Genomic DNA, 17,398 nt, shown 5'->3' with positions numbered 1-17,398 from the left:
ACCTCAAGCTATCGTTCACCTCAAGGTTGTGACACCCTGGACAGCTCTGTTTCCATATGCACTTCCTAGTTCAGTGTCAGGAGGGACCCTTAATCCAGGGTCAGAACCTCTCATGGCTTTCTAAGGGAAATGTAACTCAAATGCTAAGAACAGTTCATCATAGTTCAGAGGTGGTGCAAGTTATTCTTCATTTACTAGTGCAAAACACCTCTGAGGAAGTTGGTTGTTGTGTTGTTTGTTTGTGGTTTTCTTTTCTCATCAAAATATTCTGCTTTCTTTTCTTCTTCCTCTTCTTCAATTCCTCAGACTACATCTTCAGTATTTACCACCCTTTGGGATGGAAGCAGTTCAGCATTTCCTGGGCCATCATCAGGGTGTATCTGGCTGTGGAGTCCAGCAGAGCCCCACTGACTCCTGCAAGAGGGTGATAGGTCCTTTTCTGCAAATCTGGAGGTGATCATTGCCTGCCTTGGCTTGTGCTTCCTCTTCTCAGGTAACCCCTTGAGCTTAATTTATTGTTAATAAAAAACCCTTAAAATCTACTACTTTGGCCCAGGGGAGACCTAACAGCAACCTTCCAGTATCTGAAGGGCCCTACAGGAAGGATGGAGAGGGATTGTTTGCAAGGGCCTGGAGTGATAGGATGATGGCTAATGGATTTAAATGAGAGAAAATGAGATTTAGATCAGGTGTTAGGAGAAAAAAATTTACCATGAGGGTGGTGGAACAATGGAGCAGGTTGCCCAGGGAGGTCTCATCCTTGGAGATATTCAAGGTGAGGCCTGAGGAGGCTCTGAGCAACCTGCTGTAGGTGAGGGTGCCCCTGCTGACTGCAGGGGGGTTGGACTGGGTGAGCTTTGGAGCTCCCTCCCAACCCAAATTATTCTAGGATTCTACTTTCTTTCTGCAGGGATGAAAATGTGAGCCTGGCCTGGCTTGCTCTCCTTAAACTTTCATCAGAGGGGTTTGTGGTTGTCTTTAGCACCTCCCCAAGAGGGCCATGAGAGAAGAGAGAGGGGATGTAACTGCAGCTTGGGCTGTGGCAAGAGAAATTGAAATGTAAATTCTGCACCCCTGCAATAAATTTCCCAGCAGCCTAATTTTCCTAGGAATGATGCCTTGGGCAGAGCCTGCGTGGCCCAGGAAGGAGCAGGTTTTAAATTTTTTAGAATTCCCTTAATCTGCTTTATCAGCCTCTTCTCCCTACAGTGCTGCTGCTCCCTGAGAGATTTAAAGCTGCAGTGGCTTCCTCAAGGCCTCTTCCTGATTATTGTGTTTATTCTCATCCAGTCAAGACAGAGAAACATTAGCATGTGATTTACAGCGTGGGACCAATGGCTGATAGCAGCACTCAATATTTGAAATTCAGGGAGGATTGGCTTGCAGCAAACTGGTCAGGATCAATCTAGAGATAAAAAGGAGGGCCCTACCTTTTTAGAAGGCAGGAGAGATTCATTGTTGAGCTCTGTCAGTCTTAGCTTGTCAGGTAAGATGCTGTGTGCATTGCTCCTAGGAGCCAATGCATGTGATGGCACTCACACAGTGTTAATACATGCCCCTCTGTTGACTTTAATTTCTTTCTTCTATGTGTGGGGTTTTTTTTTCTTTCAATTTTTTTTTTCTTGCAACCATCCAGTTTTCTCATGTTTCAGGTCTTTGTATGTATCTGTCAAGCAGGCAGTGGATTCAGAGCAGGTTTTCATGCCAAGGCATTCCTTTACCTAATGAAAACAAGTGAATAAAACATAAGAGAAGTACCTTCAAATTAAAAATAGACAAAAAAAAAACCCTGAAGAAAGCCAATATCTGAAGGAAAACATTTTTGTCTGAGAAAAATGCCTATTGAATGGATGAATACCTATTTATTTCTTCTAATTTAAGTATGCACTTACATTTAAATCCTGATTAAATAAGGAAAGGGGCCCATATGTGGCATAAGGGAAATATATATGCATATGTGAAGAGTCAAGAAAATCTAGATAAACTTCTGATGGCATGACATATTCATGCAGAGTAGTCACTTTTCAAAACTAAAATTCTCTCCCAAAGGGCCCCCAGTTTGTATTATTAATGACATTTTTTCCTAGCTTGCATTACCATTTCCATCTGAAGGGAAAAAAACCCAAAATAACCAGAAGAAACTTTTCTCAAGTTTTAAAGGACAAAACCATCTCGGAGCCACAAACATCAAATGCTTTTTTGCTCAGCCCTTGGAATGGGTTTCAGCCACTCTGCTTTGTGAGGGGATGGCTTGAAATCCTGTGCCAGGGGTCTCAAAGACAAGGTTACAGCCAAGTGCCAAACAAAAAGAAAAAAAAAAGGCATGGAAAAGACTCTTCACTGTGGCACACTGCAACAGCAGCCCCACACAATGGGGTCCCCTCCATCCTTCAGGACACCAGTCCCATTTCCCAGGAGCTTTGGAGAAGGGAATACGTTTGGACCCTGACTGAAGCCATGGGGTAAAGCTGCCTGCTTGGAGCTAATTCCAGAGTTGTGAGGAGCTGGGCCATTGGAGTGGTTTCAATCTGTTCCTCCAGGTTTCTGCTGGCTGCTTTGGGGCTTTGGATGCCATATCCTAAACGTCTGCCACCCAGGAACTGTCCCTCTTCTGTGTCACACTCACATCCTGTGATTGGAGTGTCAGGCTTCGTGCTGCCACCACTGAGGAGGAGACGGAGGAGGAACCAGGAGAAATCCATCGCTGCCGTAGTGAATGCCTGCAGGTCAGACCAGATTGGGCTGTTCAGATGTTTTATTCCTCCTTTTCATCTCCTTTGTGGAGGCTCAAGCAGTACCAGGACAGAGATCTCCTTTTAGGGCCTCAAACCCATTAAAGATCCACCAGGTCTGCTGTGCAGGGAGGCAGATGGGGAAGCTTTTCTTTGATGTGTCTTTGTCATCTCTCTGCTGCTTTTTGCAGGTGTGGGGTCACCTGGTGGAGGGTCCCCATGGGAAGCAGGGGTCAGGGAGCTTCCTGACTGCCAGGCTGCCATGCAGGGCATCTACCCTGGTGACAAGTGTCTGGTTGTACAGCAGTCCCCAGTGTCTCATTGTACAAGGTGGCACAGGTGGTGTCCCCACAATGAGGCACAGAAAGCACAGGCAGGTGCTGGCTCTGATGTTGGGAAGTCATTTACAGAACTGCTTTTAGGGCTGGGCAGTAGCTGCCACCAGCTGTGCTCCATATGGCCACTGGCATTTGCCTGCTGTTTCGTGGTTGGGGATGAGATCTGTGGTACCCAAAGGCCCTGGGAATTTTTTAGAATCATAGCATTGTCAGGGTTGGAAGGGATCCTAAAGCTCATCCAGTTCCAACCCCCTTGCATGGGCAGGGACACCTCCCACTAGATCAGGTTGCTCAGAGCCTCATCCATCCTGGCCTTAAAAACTTCCAGGGATGGGGCTTCCACCACCTCTCTGGGCAACCTGTGCCAGGGTCTCACCACCCTCATGGTGAAGAACTTCTTCCTAATTTCCAATTTAAATCTCTTCTAGTTTGAATCCATTCCCCCTGGTCCTACCACTACCTGACATCTTAAAAAGTCCCTCACCACCTGCTCTGTTTGTTTTGTTTTGCTTCCTGTCCAGCTGGATGGAAATCAAAGCTTTCTTTGTCACCTTCCTCCGTTCTCATGACTTGAAAATGGGACCTGGAGCTACCACTGCCTGTGCCTTCCCATGCCAGCTCTTGCTCTTCCCTCAGCAAGTGCCATCTACTCACTGACCAGCAATGAGAGATTTTAATACTGGTTTGTTGCCTTCCTTAGAAAGATCTGAAAATGAGTAAATCATAACACATATCCCACTGATAAAGCTATCACTCAGATGTGTAAAGACTGGGTGCTTGCAGAGATGTGGAGAAATCTGTGTCTGTTTTCTAGGAACTTTGGGGGGTTTTTAATATGCAAGACTTAAAATTCTTGCCTGGAACCCATTTTAGTATCTGGTATTGCTGAAGTAAAATTAACACTTGGAATGACCATCAAGTTAATGCTTACCTCTGTTGTTCTGATCAGGCTTTTAAAGATCAATTAATAGCCTCTTGTCACTGCTTTTATGGGATTTCCTATACCTATTGATAATAAACCTGACTTCTACAATCCAAAAGTAAACTCAAGAATAGATTGTAGTTACCTTGGAGAGATATTCCAGGTATAGCTGAAAAAAATACAAGAGTCATTTGTAGTCAGAAATCCAAGCTAGGATCAGTACATTTGGGTTGTTTTTAAATATGTAGCTAAATATAATAAAGACTTCCCACAGGCTTGAACAAATCATCACTAAATCCACATTTCAATAGGGAACAGGCACACTGGACTGCATAACTCTTGTGCAGTCTGGAGTGTTTTACATCTCCTGTTCGTCTCTTTACTTTTTCACAATGTTGCCCAGAAAATGTTAGAATTCATGCATTGGGGTCCAAAAATAGCTTAGGAAAGAGTACTGGATTAAAAATGTACTTCCCTGGAAAGCAAGATTTGTAAGAACATATTTTGTAGAAATTTTTCTCTGTAGACTCTCCAGGACATATTAATCTCGTGGTGTCTAGGTTAAAAATAAACCATTGAAAGAGAGCTTTTATTTGCAACTCAGAGCAGGACTTGTTCTCTCTTTGCCTTTAGCTAGTGCTGGGATGTATAAATTATTTTGTGTATTACTTACTAGCTGAAGGTTTGTTGGTGAGCATGTTGCAGTTTTAGCCTCTGTCCTATGGTAAGGTCTAAGTGAAGTTGTCTTTTCTGCAGGAGTCTGAATTGCAATAGATGTCACGGACATTCCTGGCCACAGCAAACCTCAGAAAAAAGCCATCAATTGCCTTGACCTTGTGTAGCTGACCCTGGTGGAACTATGATTACCTCTCCAAAACTCACCCAGATTGCATTGGCAACCAGCATGAAGTGTAAGACCAGTCTACCTGAAAAACTAATAACTTAGCCATGAAGATTGGCTTCCTGTGCCTGTACTTCAGCCTGCCTTGTAGGTAAGAATGAGCAGCAATTTCCACGGGGAGTGGGACAATTAATACAGCCCTGAAATGCACCCCAAATTAATTGCCTTTGCACTGAGTTACCTCCCTATGGGCTAGTTAGGAGAGGGGAACAGCACCGAAAGTTTTTGTGTTGACTTCTTCATCCACAGGGAATAAGGGTTCTACAGAGGTGATGAAATGTACCTGAGTGCTTTCCTGGATTGGCAGAGGGCTGGTTAGCACTGTGGTACCTCCTCGTGTTCACTTTGGGCTTGGCTCTGTGTCTCTGCTCATCCTACCTCGTGAGCATCCAGACTCTGCCTCTGCCCCTGCAGGAATGAGTTGTTTAGAGCCAGCACTGGCTGACACTGCCCATATGTGTGATTAAATCCCTGTGGCAGTGAGCAGGGGCTGTACCAATGGCCTTCTCAAGAGGTGGTAAAAGCCATAGTAACAAAGGCAGGGCACACACCTGATACTAATGAGCATTTATTGCCATATCTGTTTGCAAGGTTCCCTTTACTGAAGTCCTTAGTCCTCCCTCACATGCTTTTTCTCTCTTGATCTCTCCCCACCTCTCTGCTTTTGGTTGTTCAGACTCCTACAGACAGCCACAGAGGAAATGCAGGGTTCTTGCAGGATCTGCTGGGTGAATGGTGAGCCCCAAGCAAACACACTGTTTATTCAGAAATAATTCAGGCTGTTTTCAGGAGCCAGGAGAATCCTGATTTCTGATTGTGCTCACCTCTTAAAGGGGAGCGTGCAATTCTCAGTGGTAACTTTCCATTTCAATGGCTACTGAAAGAGATCTGTTTGGGGAATTGCCTTCCCTTAGTTGTGTAAAAATCCTTTTATGCCATTAAGATGCTTTGCAAAGAGAAACAAGGTCTAAGGGCTTGTCGAGGCAGAGTTTTCACTACCCAGTAGAGTTGGTCTCATTAAAATGGACCTCGTCTCCTCGCTGCTCCTGCTGTCAGTTTATCACACAGATCATCTGACATCTCTAAAATGGAAAGCATGACGTAAAGCATGAAAAAGAGATCAAGACTGGGGAAAAAAAAACAACAACCCAACAAAAAACCTGAAACAAAAATTACAAAGACTTTGGGAGGAATGGCTCATAGGGAAAGATGCCTGTATACAAACTCGTCAAGCCTTCAGGCAGCAATAAGCATTTAGGGCTCTGCACTACTCTGTGCCCTCACCCACCTCTGCAAGGGTTGGTGCAGGCTCCTGGAGCTGTACTCAAGGTAATAGTCTCCTTGGGAATGCCCTTTCCCCCCCCAAAAAAAACCCCTGCAGGAACACCTCTCCACCTTCAGGCCCTCCAGCCAGGAGTGCTGATACAGCCAGGAGGGGCTGTGGCTGACAGGGGCTGTCTCCCAGCTCTCCTGCCCAGACCCTGCACCAACACAAGGCAGGCAAATTGGGGTCTTTGGGGCAGTTCTCAAAGGTGGTGGGTCTCAGTGATGGTTTTACAGAATTATAGAATGGGTTGGGTTGGAAGAGACCTTAAAAGAAAGGACCTCATCCAGTTCCAACTCCCCTTGATGGGTAGGGACACCTTCCACCAGCCCAGGTTGCTCCAAGCCCCATCCAACCCAGCAAGAGGAGCCTCAGTTGTTATGTGAGGGTGGCCATGCACTGCAGGGAGCTGCTGGCCTCTGAGGTGGCTTCACTGAGGACCATTCCCTTCTTTGCTGAGGGAAGGAAATGCCCTCAGAAGGGAGCTTGCTGTGGAAGATGTAAATTCTTCTGTTGGTTTCTGCATGACAGCAATAAATTCTTTTATTGCTCCTTAAGTCGAATTTTCCACGGTCAGTTTTCCTTGGAGACTATTTTTGCATGCATTTCCTCCTTGCCTGGACAAGACCAAGACAAATTTGAAGGCAGAGCATTGCAATAACTCAGCTCCACACAACAAGCGTGGTTCAGTAGTGGTGGGGAATACAGGCAAACTGGGGATTGACAGGAAAAGAGATTGGAAGGGAGGAGGATCTTACACTGGCTGGGGTGCAGTGGGTTTTCAACATGAACTGGCACAAGACTGGAAGGCAGGTGGGGGTAATGGAAGGAAAATCAGGAAAAGAAGCTGTGGGACAGAGCAGTCCCTTTGTACATGTGTATATATATATATATGAATGTGTGTTGGGTATTTAGATTAAAACCCCCTCTTACTCAGTATGTAAAATGCAGAAGCATCTAATGTGAAGCCAAGGCTTTACCTCTGGCAGTCCCTCTGCTCCCCCAGATATGTTTGTCCCAGGCACTCCAACAGGAAAAAACAAACAAACAAAAAAAGAAAACCAGGCCTGCAACAGCAGTACAGAAACAGAAAGGCTTCATTATAAAGTGGTGTTCAAGGGCTCTCTAATTGAATACAGGGGGTGTGGTGTGTGCTTTCCCAGGGGGATTTGCCTCGACCTCCTCCCCACTTCACCCAGAAAGCATCTAAGCAGGGTTGGATTTTAAAGAGAGAAAGATAGCCACGTTCAGAATGCTGAACTAACAAAATCCACAGGCAAAAACCCCACAGGGAGGTGTCTACTTTGCTGTGTTTCCTGCACCAGACAGGTAACACTGGTTAATGTGTTGAAATGGGTAATGTGTCATTAAAAGGAAAATGGGATTGAAATGAAGGATGCCAGATGTGGGAGGCCAGCCCTTTAAGTTCCCAGCTGTAAATGCAAGGTTTGTGAATGAGCCTCTGCCACCAGGTACTTTGGAGGAAAAGCCTATCTAATAATTGTAGAAAATGGCATGGCACAAAACTCTCCGAGCACTTGGCCTGGAGGCTGTGTGTCCATTAGAGGAAATCAGAAAGTCAAAACAGACACTGTGTAATTTCTCTGTACTTGCATTAACCATATCCCCAACACTCCCAGTGTGGTTCACTTTAGTATAATAAAGCACTTTATTCCACCCCATCACAGCTAAGTGTCCTCATCAGACAGCGTATCACAGTGCCTGGAATTCACTTTTCCATTAAGGAGATAGTGCATCTTGCTAAGACATTGGTCTAAAGCACCAGCAGTGTTTTCATTATTTTTAGGAGGGCACAGTGTGCTGATAAAAACCCCCCTCCCAGCCAGAGGAAATGGTAATTCAGTAAAAACCAAAAAGTATTTTCATTTCTACTATTTTGCAACTACCTTGGTAAAATATTTTGTCTAAATTGCAAACTGTTAATCCAGTTGTTCCACCACATGGCAGACCTGTCCTTTCTAGGCACCAGAACTGGTTTCCTTGTGATGTTTTATTGCATTAACTCTTTGGAACTGGCAAAGTTCCAAGGAAAAGGATGGCAAAGGATGGGACTCAGCTTTTTTGACCTGGTGTCACTACCTGAAGGTTGGGCAAAGAAAAGTCTGAGCCAGACTCTTCTCAGAGGTGCAGCGGGACAGGAGAAGAGACTACAAATGCAAGACAGATTAGATATTAGGAAGAAAAGTTTTTGCAAGAAGGGCAGGCAGTCAAAACACAGAACCCACAGGGGCTGTGGTCTCCATCCTCAGCAATGCTATAACCCCAACTGGACAAGGCTCTGCACAACCTGATTTAATTGGTGCTGCTTCACCCTACGTGACCCCTGAGGTCCCTCCCAGCTTAAATTATTCTGTGTTTCTGTGAGCAGCTCAGAGAACATGGGGAAGGGCAAAGCAGCATGGGCAATTTTATCAGCTCTTTGTATTTTCTGTATGCCAGGACCAAGTTGGAGCCCCAAACATCCCAAGTGTGTATGAGTGCCCAAGAGCTGCACCAGCTGCTGGGAGGGCAGCCAGGTAAGGGCATCCCTCCTCTGACTTTGGGAGCCTGGGAGGGCTGAAGGCTTTGTAATCACTTGTTTTACACATGGGCATTGCCACATGCCTGTGAAGCATGGTATGTGATGTCTTTCTGGGGCTCTCTGGCTGAAAAGACCTGAGGTTGGTGCCACAGAGCCAAATTGTGCTCTCTGGTCTCCTGCAACCACTCTGAGGTTTGACCAGTTTAGTAAAGCAGAGACCCCAGTGAATAATGGAGATTTCTGCAATTCGTTTAACTGTTAGAAAGTTCTGGTAGCCTTATAATCCTTGAAGTAATTTTAACTCCTTGCTGACATATTTACATATTGGTTTTTTAAAATATCTATGTAAAAACATTAAGCAATATAAAGATGCCTTTTTGTGTTATAATGTAATACCAACCACAAGCAAGAGCTTCTCTGAGGCCACCTTTTAAACCCTGCTGCACCTTAAATGCCGGGTTGTTACTGTGTCATGTTTACTCTCACTTCTAGCTGCATTTTACTGTTTGGCTTCCTAAATCTCAGCAGGGGAAGGACAGCTTAGCTCCCTTGAAGGCCGTGCTGCTCTGAAATGATGACTGTTGCTGTGGGGGAAGGGGCTGATTTGTAGGACCCTCCATAAATCATTTACCAGCATGCCTTCTTCACTGCAAGCCACAGGCTCACAATTTGTGGGGCTTTAAGAAATGTCAGCAAGAGAACAACGTGTAAAGGACAAAAAAAAAAAAAAAAAAAAGGAAATAAAAATGAATGAAGAGATGGACATCACTAAAACCTCTTGCCTGGAAAACCGAAAGCCTTTATTTAAGTCATAAGGACAAGCACTGAGAGCATTTTAATGGGTGAGTGCCTTCCTGTGCTGCCACCACGTGTTCCACAAATTGCTGCTCGGTGGCTTCAGAGGCAGCCAGGGAGGGGGCTCAGCCAGCCTGGGGGGAGCAGTGCAGCTGCCACCCCCGTGTCTCCCTCTTGAAGCCCTTAATAAATCACCCTGCCACGCTCATAAAGGAGAGCCCAGCAGCAAAGCTAAGGCCTGCACAGGCAAAGCTGAGTGGAAAATCAAGGGGTTTTAAAAAGGGGAGGGCAATACCTTCTCTTTCTGTCACAGAGCTACACCCCGGTGGGGTTTGAGGACAACACCAGAGCAACCACTGGGGACAGAACTGGGAGGCATTACATTTTTCCTTGATGCTGGAGGAGCTCCCTGGCATCGTTCTTATGCCAAATGGAAGTGCTGATACAGATTTTAAGTGATAATTAATGTCAGTCAGCATTAGTATAAATAGAAACCCTGTCTCAAAAAATATTTCTCTTCCAGGTGATGGATTTGGTGCTGCAGCAATCCTCCCTTCCATTGTCAGGTGCTTCACTTAGCAGTGTAGAGCAGTGATTAAAAAATAAGCACTCCACAGCATCATAGATTCATAGAATTGTCAGGGTTGGAAGGGACCTTAAAGCTCACCCAGTTTCAACCCCCTGCATGGGCAGGGACACCTCCCACCAGCCCAGGTTGCTCCAAGACCCATCCAACCTTGGACACTGCCAGGGATGGGGCTTCCACCACCTCCCTGGGCAACCTGTGCCAGTGTCCGCCTCATGGTGAAGAACTTTTTCCTAATGTCTCATCTGAATCTGCCTACCTCTAGTTTTAATCCATTCCCCTTACTCCTACCACTACCTGGATCCCAAAGATCAGTGAAGGAAGCTTTAAATGGATGAAGAACTGAGGCATTTTTGAGTAGGACTGAAAGGAAGATGTTTCCACTGCAGGTTAGAGTCGACCAAGACATGGAAAATATTTTCCACCCAAGATTGTTAATGAAAACTAAAAGATGTGACAGGTAGCAACAGATCTGCCACAACGACTGGCCAAGACCACCAAACACACTGGTGGAGGTGAGGAGGTAATTTTTTTTCACATTTTATTGTCTGTGGGACAACAGGCCTGGAGGATTCATTTTATGATGTTCCATGCATTCCACAGTGCATTCCCATGGAAAACCTGCAGTGGAGCTGGGACAGGAGGCACTAGATAAACATCCTGTGTTATGTTAGCTGCTAGCCATGTCTCTAAAGTCCCTCAGAGAAACTGTAAATCATGAGGAAGTTGGTGCAATGTTTGGTTAGATAGACTGACTCAAACAAATGGCATGGAAAGGTCAGGGATAGGGAATGTGGAAGCCACTCCTGGAAGTGAGCAGCAGGAGGATCCCACATTAACAGCAAAGAGTTTTAAGGCCATAGCAGACAAGAAACTGAACATGGGTTGCCAGGGCAAAGTACCACTCAAAAAGAGGCAAAATAATAAAGAGGGAAATGTGAGCAGATTTGGGTAGGGGATTTTTATGTTATATGCAGTCTAGATGCAGCCAGGTCCTGGCAACACACTCAGCTCCAGACTTCACCTTTTGAAATAAGGGTGTAAGAGAATTGTCAACTACACTGAAAAAAAGCCACAGCAAGTGCCACAGAAATGGTTTAAGAGCTGAAGAAAGTGCTTTGCAGTGAGAAACACGGAGAACACAGTCTGTTTAACTTATCAAAAGGAGACCAAAAGGTGGATTGATTACAATGTTCCTTCATGAAGCAGTGGGAACCATGAAGCTCTTTGACACAGGAGATAACAAAAGCCAGTAGCTGGAAGCTGGAGGCAGGCAAATCTAAGACAGTAAAAATGCATTTTTAAGAAGAGGTTGAAAAGCTCTGAACAAAGTACTGATGGCAGTGATGAACCCTCCACCTCTCAGACTCTTCTGATCAGGATATGCAGCTTCACCAAGCAGAAGTGTATGTGTCTAACACCCTATTGCTGTCTCCCTCATCTTCATGAGAGTCATCCTTTAAAATTTCTAATGCCTGAGACTCCATGTGGCAACAAAGAGAAGGGAAGAACAGAGAGGCCTAGAAATAATTCCCTGGGATATTTTTAAATACCCAGTAATTATAGTGGATTTTAAATAATTGAGGGAAGTAGTTTGCACAAAACCTCAGATCTGCCTTCTCCAAAAGAAACTCCTGGCTCACGAGCTTCTTTCTTTCTGTTCCTTGCAGGAATGCTGGCAGAAGCACACCAGCATTTAACAGGTTTTCCCCAGTGCTGTAGCTACTGAGGGCAAAGACTGAGAGATGGGAAATGCCCCAGGAAGGCTGTCAAGAGCCAGCAGGCACCAGGCAGTGAGAGCAGACTGGCAAACCAAGAGCAGCCTAACTGCAAACATGGGTGATAGCTACTCCCATCAACAACTGTATACACCTTAGCCCTGGTAAGACCCAAGGCAACATTTTCTTCTGTGTTTATTTTCTGTGTGTATGTTCTGTGTTATTTTTCCAAGGTCACCAAGGCACAGAAACTGATCTTGCCTGTGGGACACAGGATTCTCTTTCCAAGAAATAATCATCAGAGGCTGATCAAAGGCATTTCTAGTGAGGGAACTAAAGAGGAGGTGTAAATGCTGACTCATATTAACTTGCTTCCATTTGGGTGCTTGCTATTGGTTTTGAAGTGCCAAAACTGAAGACACTGGAGGCTGAAAATGTTGCCTAATTTCCCCTTGCTATGCTTGATCTTCATGTCCCAGAGGAGTAAAGAAAGCAATAAAAAACTGATACTGGTCAGGAAATGCAACATTGCCCTAGTGACAAGGCACAGGGTGTGCAAAGCAGCACAGGAAGGTGCTCCCCCAGCCCACTGTACCAATGGCTGCATTTAAGATCACCTGTTGCATCCTTTTCAGAGTGCTTCTCGAATTTCTTCCAGACGTGTAGCAGGAGCCACAGAGCTGTGGGTGGGGAAAAACAAGGGAGAGAGAAATTACAATGTAAACAGGTAGGGAAGAGACTGAGAAAAGTGCTGGAGCAGCAAACTAATGCTCAGGGACACTCTGCCTTGAGTTCTGTGATAGGGAAGGAACATTTGGGACTGAGACATCTGAACTTCCTCCTCAGGTTCCTGCAGCCTGCCTGAGTTTGCTGACATGATTAAGGATTGGCTGTGCCCATGTGGATTTAAATTGATTTCTCATTGCAGCATGAATCCCTCCCTACAAGAGCAGGCCCAGCAGCTGAAGTTGCCTTTACAAGTCATACTGACATGGGAGAAAGAGGCTTATGAGATAATGAGCAATTATTTTTTAATTAGGTGGTGAACTGAGGATTTCCCCTGTTTTCTGATCCAGATCCTGCCTGGCTGAAGAGAAAGGAGAGGAGGAAGCAGGACATGGATAGACTAGGAGAGTGCCACAGTGAATGAGAGTTCCACAGAGTGGCTTTGCTCTTGCCATGAGCCCTGATCTCCCACAGCTGACTCTTTCTTGCTCTGGTATGCATGGTTTTTATTTTCCCCTCTCCTGCAAAGTGTGTCCATGTACAAAATCCCTTAGGCACAACTTGGGAGGCTCCCTAGTTTCCAAGGGAGAAGTAAACTAGGCAAGCCATGGGTTCACTCTGGGTGCCAGAGACTGTCTTCTGACTGGTTGTCTTTTTCTGTTACTCACTTGCAACCCTCTAATATCATCAATGCTTTAGTAAAGCTCCTCAAATGTGCAAACAATGTCATTTGCTTGACTCTGAGCATTCCCCATCAATAACAAATCTCAAATTATAGCTTAATAGACAAGGAGGCTACAGCAGCTGGCAGTACCACACAAATCTGGCATTCTTGCTGCTGACTTCATTAGACATTTTATAGTCCTGGGAACTAAAGATAATGGATCTCATTCCCATATGCTTCATCAAAAAGAACTGGGACTTCGTCATGCCCTTGATCTATGAGACAGCAGTGAATACAACAAATACTAAAATGAATCAATCCTAAACTGTTAGAGACAGCACGAAGCACTTTCCACTTTTCAGTTCTTGTTTTCTAATCTTCATTCCACTAAATGCTCTCCCAAGGGCCCTTATATACAGCAGTTTGCTGCAGACTTTGGGATCAGGTTGAGAGGAACTGCCCCTGTGGATCAGAGAGCAGAGCTGAAAGTTAGAGCCCTTTACCCTAAGCAGGCACTTGAGAGCTCCACTCTCTACAGCAAAACTTTTTTGGAGTTACTTTAATTTTTAAAAAGGGCTGCATGATTATCTTCATACAGGTTTTCAGAGCAATGATGTCCATTCTAGGGCCACAGAAGTATTTGATGACTAGAAAGCAAACTTTGGTTTGTTTCCAAGTGCAAACCTGTAAGCAGCTGCAGCCCAGAAAATAACTTATACCTAATTAAAAAAAGAGAAGTAGGCTTTAGTTTGAACCTGGCTAACAGTGAGTGCTACTTAGGTGCTAGCATTCAGAAACTATGGTACCATCCCATTTTAGCTTGTGAAAGTACCACGGTCTCTGCAGTCTTGAATCAATTTCTATTGAATCCAAAACATCATCTGTTTTAGCTCTTTAAAATGCATCATACTCAACATCAACAAATTGTTTTAAAACAAGCTTGCAAAGAAAAGAAAAGCCTTTAAAATAGCAGCCCCTAGACTGGCATCTACAAACCTGAAGCAAAGACAAGAGAAAAATGCCATGGTGTAAAATCAGTTTCCAAAGCAAGGCGAGGCTGCCTAGGATACAAAATTAAAGTTTCACCAAGACATTATCAGATGAAATAGTTTGGAGAGTTCCCACTCAAAGGCAGAGTTACAAAAAGCAAAGACAATCAGCTCCCTTCTCATGATTACAGATGCCAAGTGGATCTGATGACGGCCTCAGGCACTTTTGTGGCTCCATATGCCCAAAATCTCTGCAAAATCACATCAAGTGGTGTTTGGTATTTAACCTTGCACTGCCCTTATGGCAAGAAATAATGCTGCTTGGGTAGAAGGGCTCTGCAAAATAGGGAGAGCTTTTCAGTCATTAATATCAAGTAAATAACTCAGAAAGCTGGACAGAGAACTAAAAGAGAGACTAATGCATGCATTAGTGTAATTCACTGATGAAAAATCACCACTTGTAAATTAGTTTCTCCTTTATGTATTTGGATAGATGGGTGAATAATGAGTCTCTCAGATTTGTGGAGCATCTCTCACCTGGGAGAAGACCTGCTTGCTTTGAACCTTGAATCATTTTGGTCATTTGGAGAGTAAAACACATCAGCTGTTTAACAACACACCCAAGTTTACAACCTGAGGTAGAAGCAATGTAATTATTTTTGAGAGGAGTTAAACTGCTCATGTTAGTATGTGGATTCATGAGATGAGCTACTGAATGACTATGAAATCCAGACTTAGCTTGCAGGAGCAAAGGAAAATAATCTGCCCACCTTCAAGGACTTGCTGGGTGCAGGGAAGGACTCAAGCTTTCTGTGATTCATTATGATGCTTTTATCAGCACTAAACTAGAAAAATTGAAGTTCAGTTTTCAAGATTAAAGGAAGCTTATTAGGAAAGCAGTCCACCAGGATGATTCTTGGTAGATAGACTTAGTTGTCTGAGCTGTTTGCTCAAAAGAATGCAAATAAAAACTGGTCTTGGTGCAAAGGGAATACATAGAAAGATTGGTTTGGGTAAAATTGTGTTGCCCCCAAAAGAAATCATCTGCAGACTGCAGTATAAGATCATGACTTGATGAAATTGTCCAAGGGAAGTTAGCAGGCTTGAGACTGCAGTCTCTAACAGGGCTGAGACTGTGATTGACACATGCAGTACCTTATGTAAAGACCTCAAAGGGTCCTTGCCAAGGTTAAAAGAGTCCAAAATTATTTTGTTACCCTTTTATGAGGCTCTCTCCATGGCTGATTTGAAATTCATGCTTTTCAGTATTTTTCTAAAAGAGCTTTATTATTAAACCATAATTTAAACATAGCAATTACCTGAACACCTGAAGCCTGAAATGCTGCTGCCATGATGCAACTCTGCTGTGCACACAGAGATGTAGAATCAGTCATAGACACATCCCCTAACTCTAGGCCAACCTCTTCACTCCAGGAAAGCCTTGTGTGCTGACAAGGGAGGTGAGCATCATACCTGTCTAAGCACAACCTCCTAAGTTCAAGGGTGTCAGATGTGCAGAATTTAACCCTGACTCTACCACTCACATGAGGCCATCAACCAGCTGGCTGACCCTTGGGCACTGGTTACTGCCATGTGCTGGGGTTGGAGGGATTTGGGTTTGTGTGTGAATTATGCCCATGGCAGGGGATGCAATGTGCAGAGACTTCAATTGGCTGCAGCCTAGAAAGGGAAAAACTGGAGAAAAATCATGACACACTGGGAACTGTAGTAACACTTGTGTTCAAATGCTGCTAAAATAAATTAAAAAAAGCAACTTCATGAATCCCAGACAAGATCTAGTTTGGGTCCTGCAAAACAAACATTTTTTTCAAAGTTTCAAGATATTTGCACAGAATTCCTAACCTACTGGGTTCTCCTCTGCCCCCATCCTTGCCCCACGAGGAGGGGAGTGGGCAAGTTGGTGGGCCACCAACTGTCCACTCAGTCATGGCTCTTGTGGCCCCATTGCACATCCCTACTGCCTTGGTTTTGGTTCAGTTCCCTCAGGACTGAATCATCCATTAAATGAACAATTTAATCTTAACAACTCACTAGCTCAGTGACTCCTCATCATCCAGACAAGCTTCCAGTCCCTCCCTGCTGGTACCTGCTACCTGGAAGGCAAAGCAGGATAACACAGCCTTGCCAGCTTGGCATCTCCCTTTTACCCAGGCAGGATTAACCTCTCTTCTCTCTACAGCAGTTCTTCCCAGCTGCTAAAAACTGACTGAGCAGGCAGCTCAGTGCCTGGGAACAAGCTGGAGGGCTGCCCTTTTGACTGCCCCTGCCAGAAAAACGTGCTCGACCCAAGGAGCCTTGCACTGGCATCCAGCTCATGAGCAGAGACCTGCTGACCCCTGGGCAGCCCCAGCAGGGCAAAGGGGGAAACAGGACTCTGTTAACAAGAAACAAGAGGGGTGGAGCCTGGGCAGCTGTGGGGACATGGATCCTGGCCATAGAGTCAGTGGAGATGCAAAGATCAGGCTGTACCTCAACAGCACAGGTTAGTCTGCAGCAGCCCCCATGCTGAGCTCTGCAAGGCATGAATTAAACCCAGGAAATAATTAAACATCATCTGCTTTAACAGCCACCAGCAGGAAAATAAATGAGACATCCCAACAGAGGACAATAGAGAAATTTCACTTTAACGCTACCAAGGGGAGAGGGAATTTGAAACAAACAAAACATCTTTTTTTTTTTTTTCTTTCCTGCAGAAAAAGAAACTCAGCTGCCTGTCAAAGTGGGGCTGTAGCAACACTGAGGGCTCTGAGCAAAATTCCTCTCTTTGCTCCTGCATTTGATTAGCTGCCTGTGTTATGTGTTTTAATTTCCTGCCATTGAAGCACATTGCTGTCATGGTGATAGGTGCTGTAGAAATGAGTAAAATAAATAAATAAAAGTTTTTGACCAAGTCTGCACTAATTGGCATGTAAGACAAACAGACAAATGTTTTCTGGGATTTGTGTCAACTGTATCCAGATTCCTCCCCTGCTCCTCAGTTATCAGTGAAACCCTTTCTAGAAATGGAAATGAAGAAAGACAGCAGATGGTGCTGGGAATACTCTGAGTAAGATGTCTCCATTCAGAGCCAGATATTAGCAGCAAACCATCCAGTTAACAGCCTCTGTGAAGCAGTGAATATGTAATGTGGTGGTAGGGGA

General features: G+C 44.7%; 1 protein-coding gene across 1 annotated transcript in view; it reads right to left on the bottom strand.

The window, feature by feature from the left end:
* Positions 1 to 1,607: 1,607 nt before the first annotated feature.
* CXXC4 (CXXC finger protein 4) overlaps positions 1,608 to 17,398 on the bottom strand; it is a gene marked incomplete at its 5' end in the record, with an annotated part of 94,043 nt that continues 78,252 nt past the window's right edge. Inside the window, one exon of the mRNA XM_030450323.1 lies at positions 1,608 to 1,721. Within this exon, the coding sequence (XP_030306183.1) occupies positions 1,608 to 1,721 (114 nt within the window). The remainder of the gene's footprint in view (positions 1,722 to 17,398) is intronic.

The sequence above is a fragment of the Calypte anna genome, chromosome 4A, assembly GCF_003957555.1.
Source record: "Calypte anna isolate BGI_N300 chromosome 4A, bCalAnn1_v1.p, whole genome shotgun sequence".
In the NCBI taxonomy this organism is placed as follows: Eukaryota; Metazoa; Chordata; class Aves; order Apodiformes; family Trochilidae; genus Calypte; species Calypte anna.
This window is presented reverse-complemented; position numbering and strand designations above follow the sequence as displayed.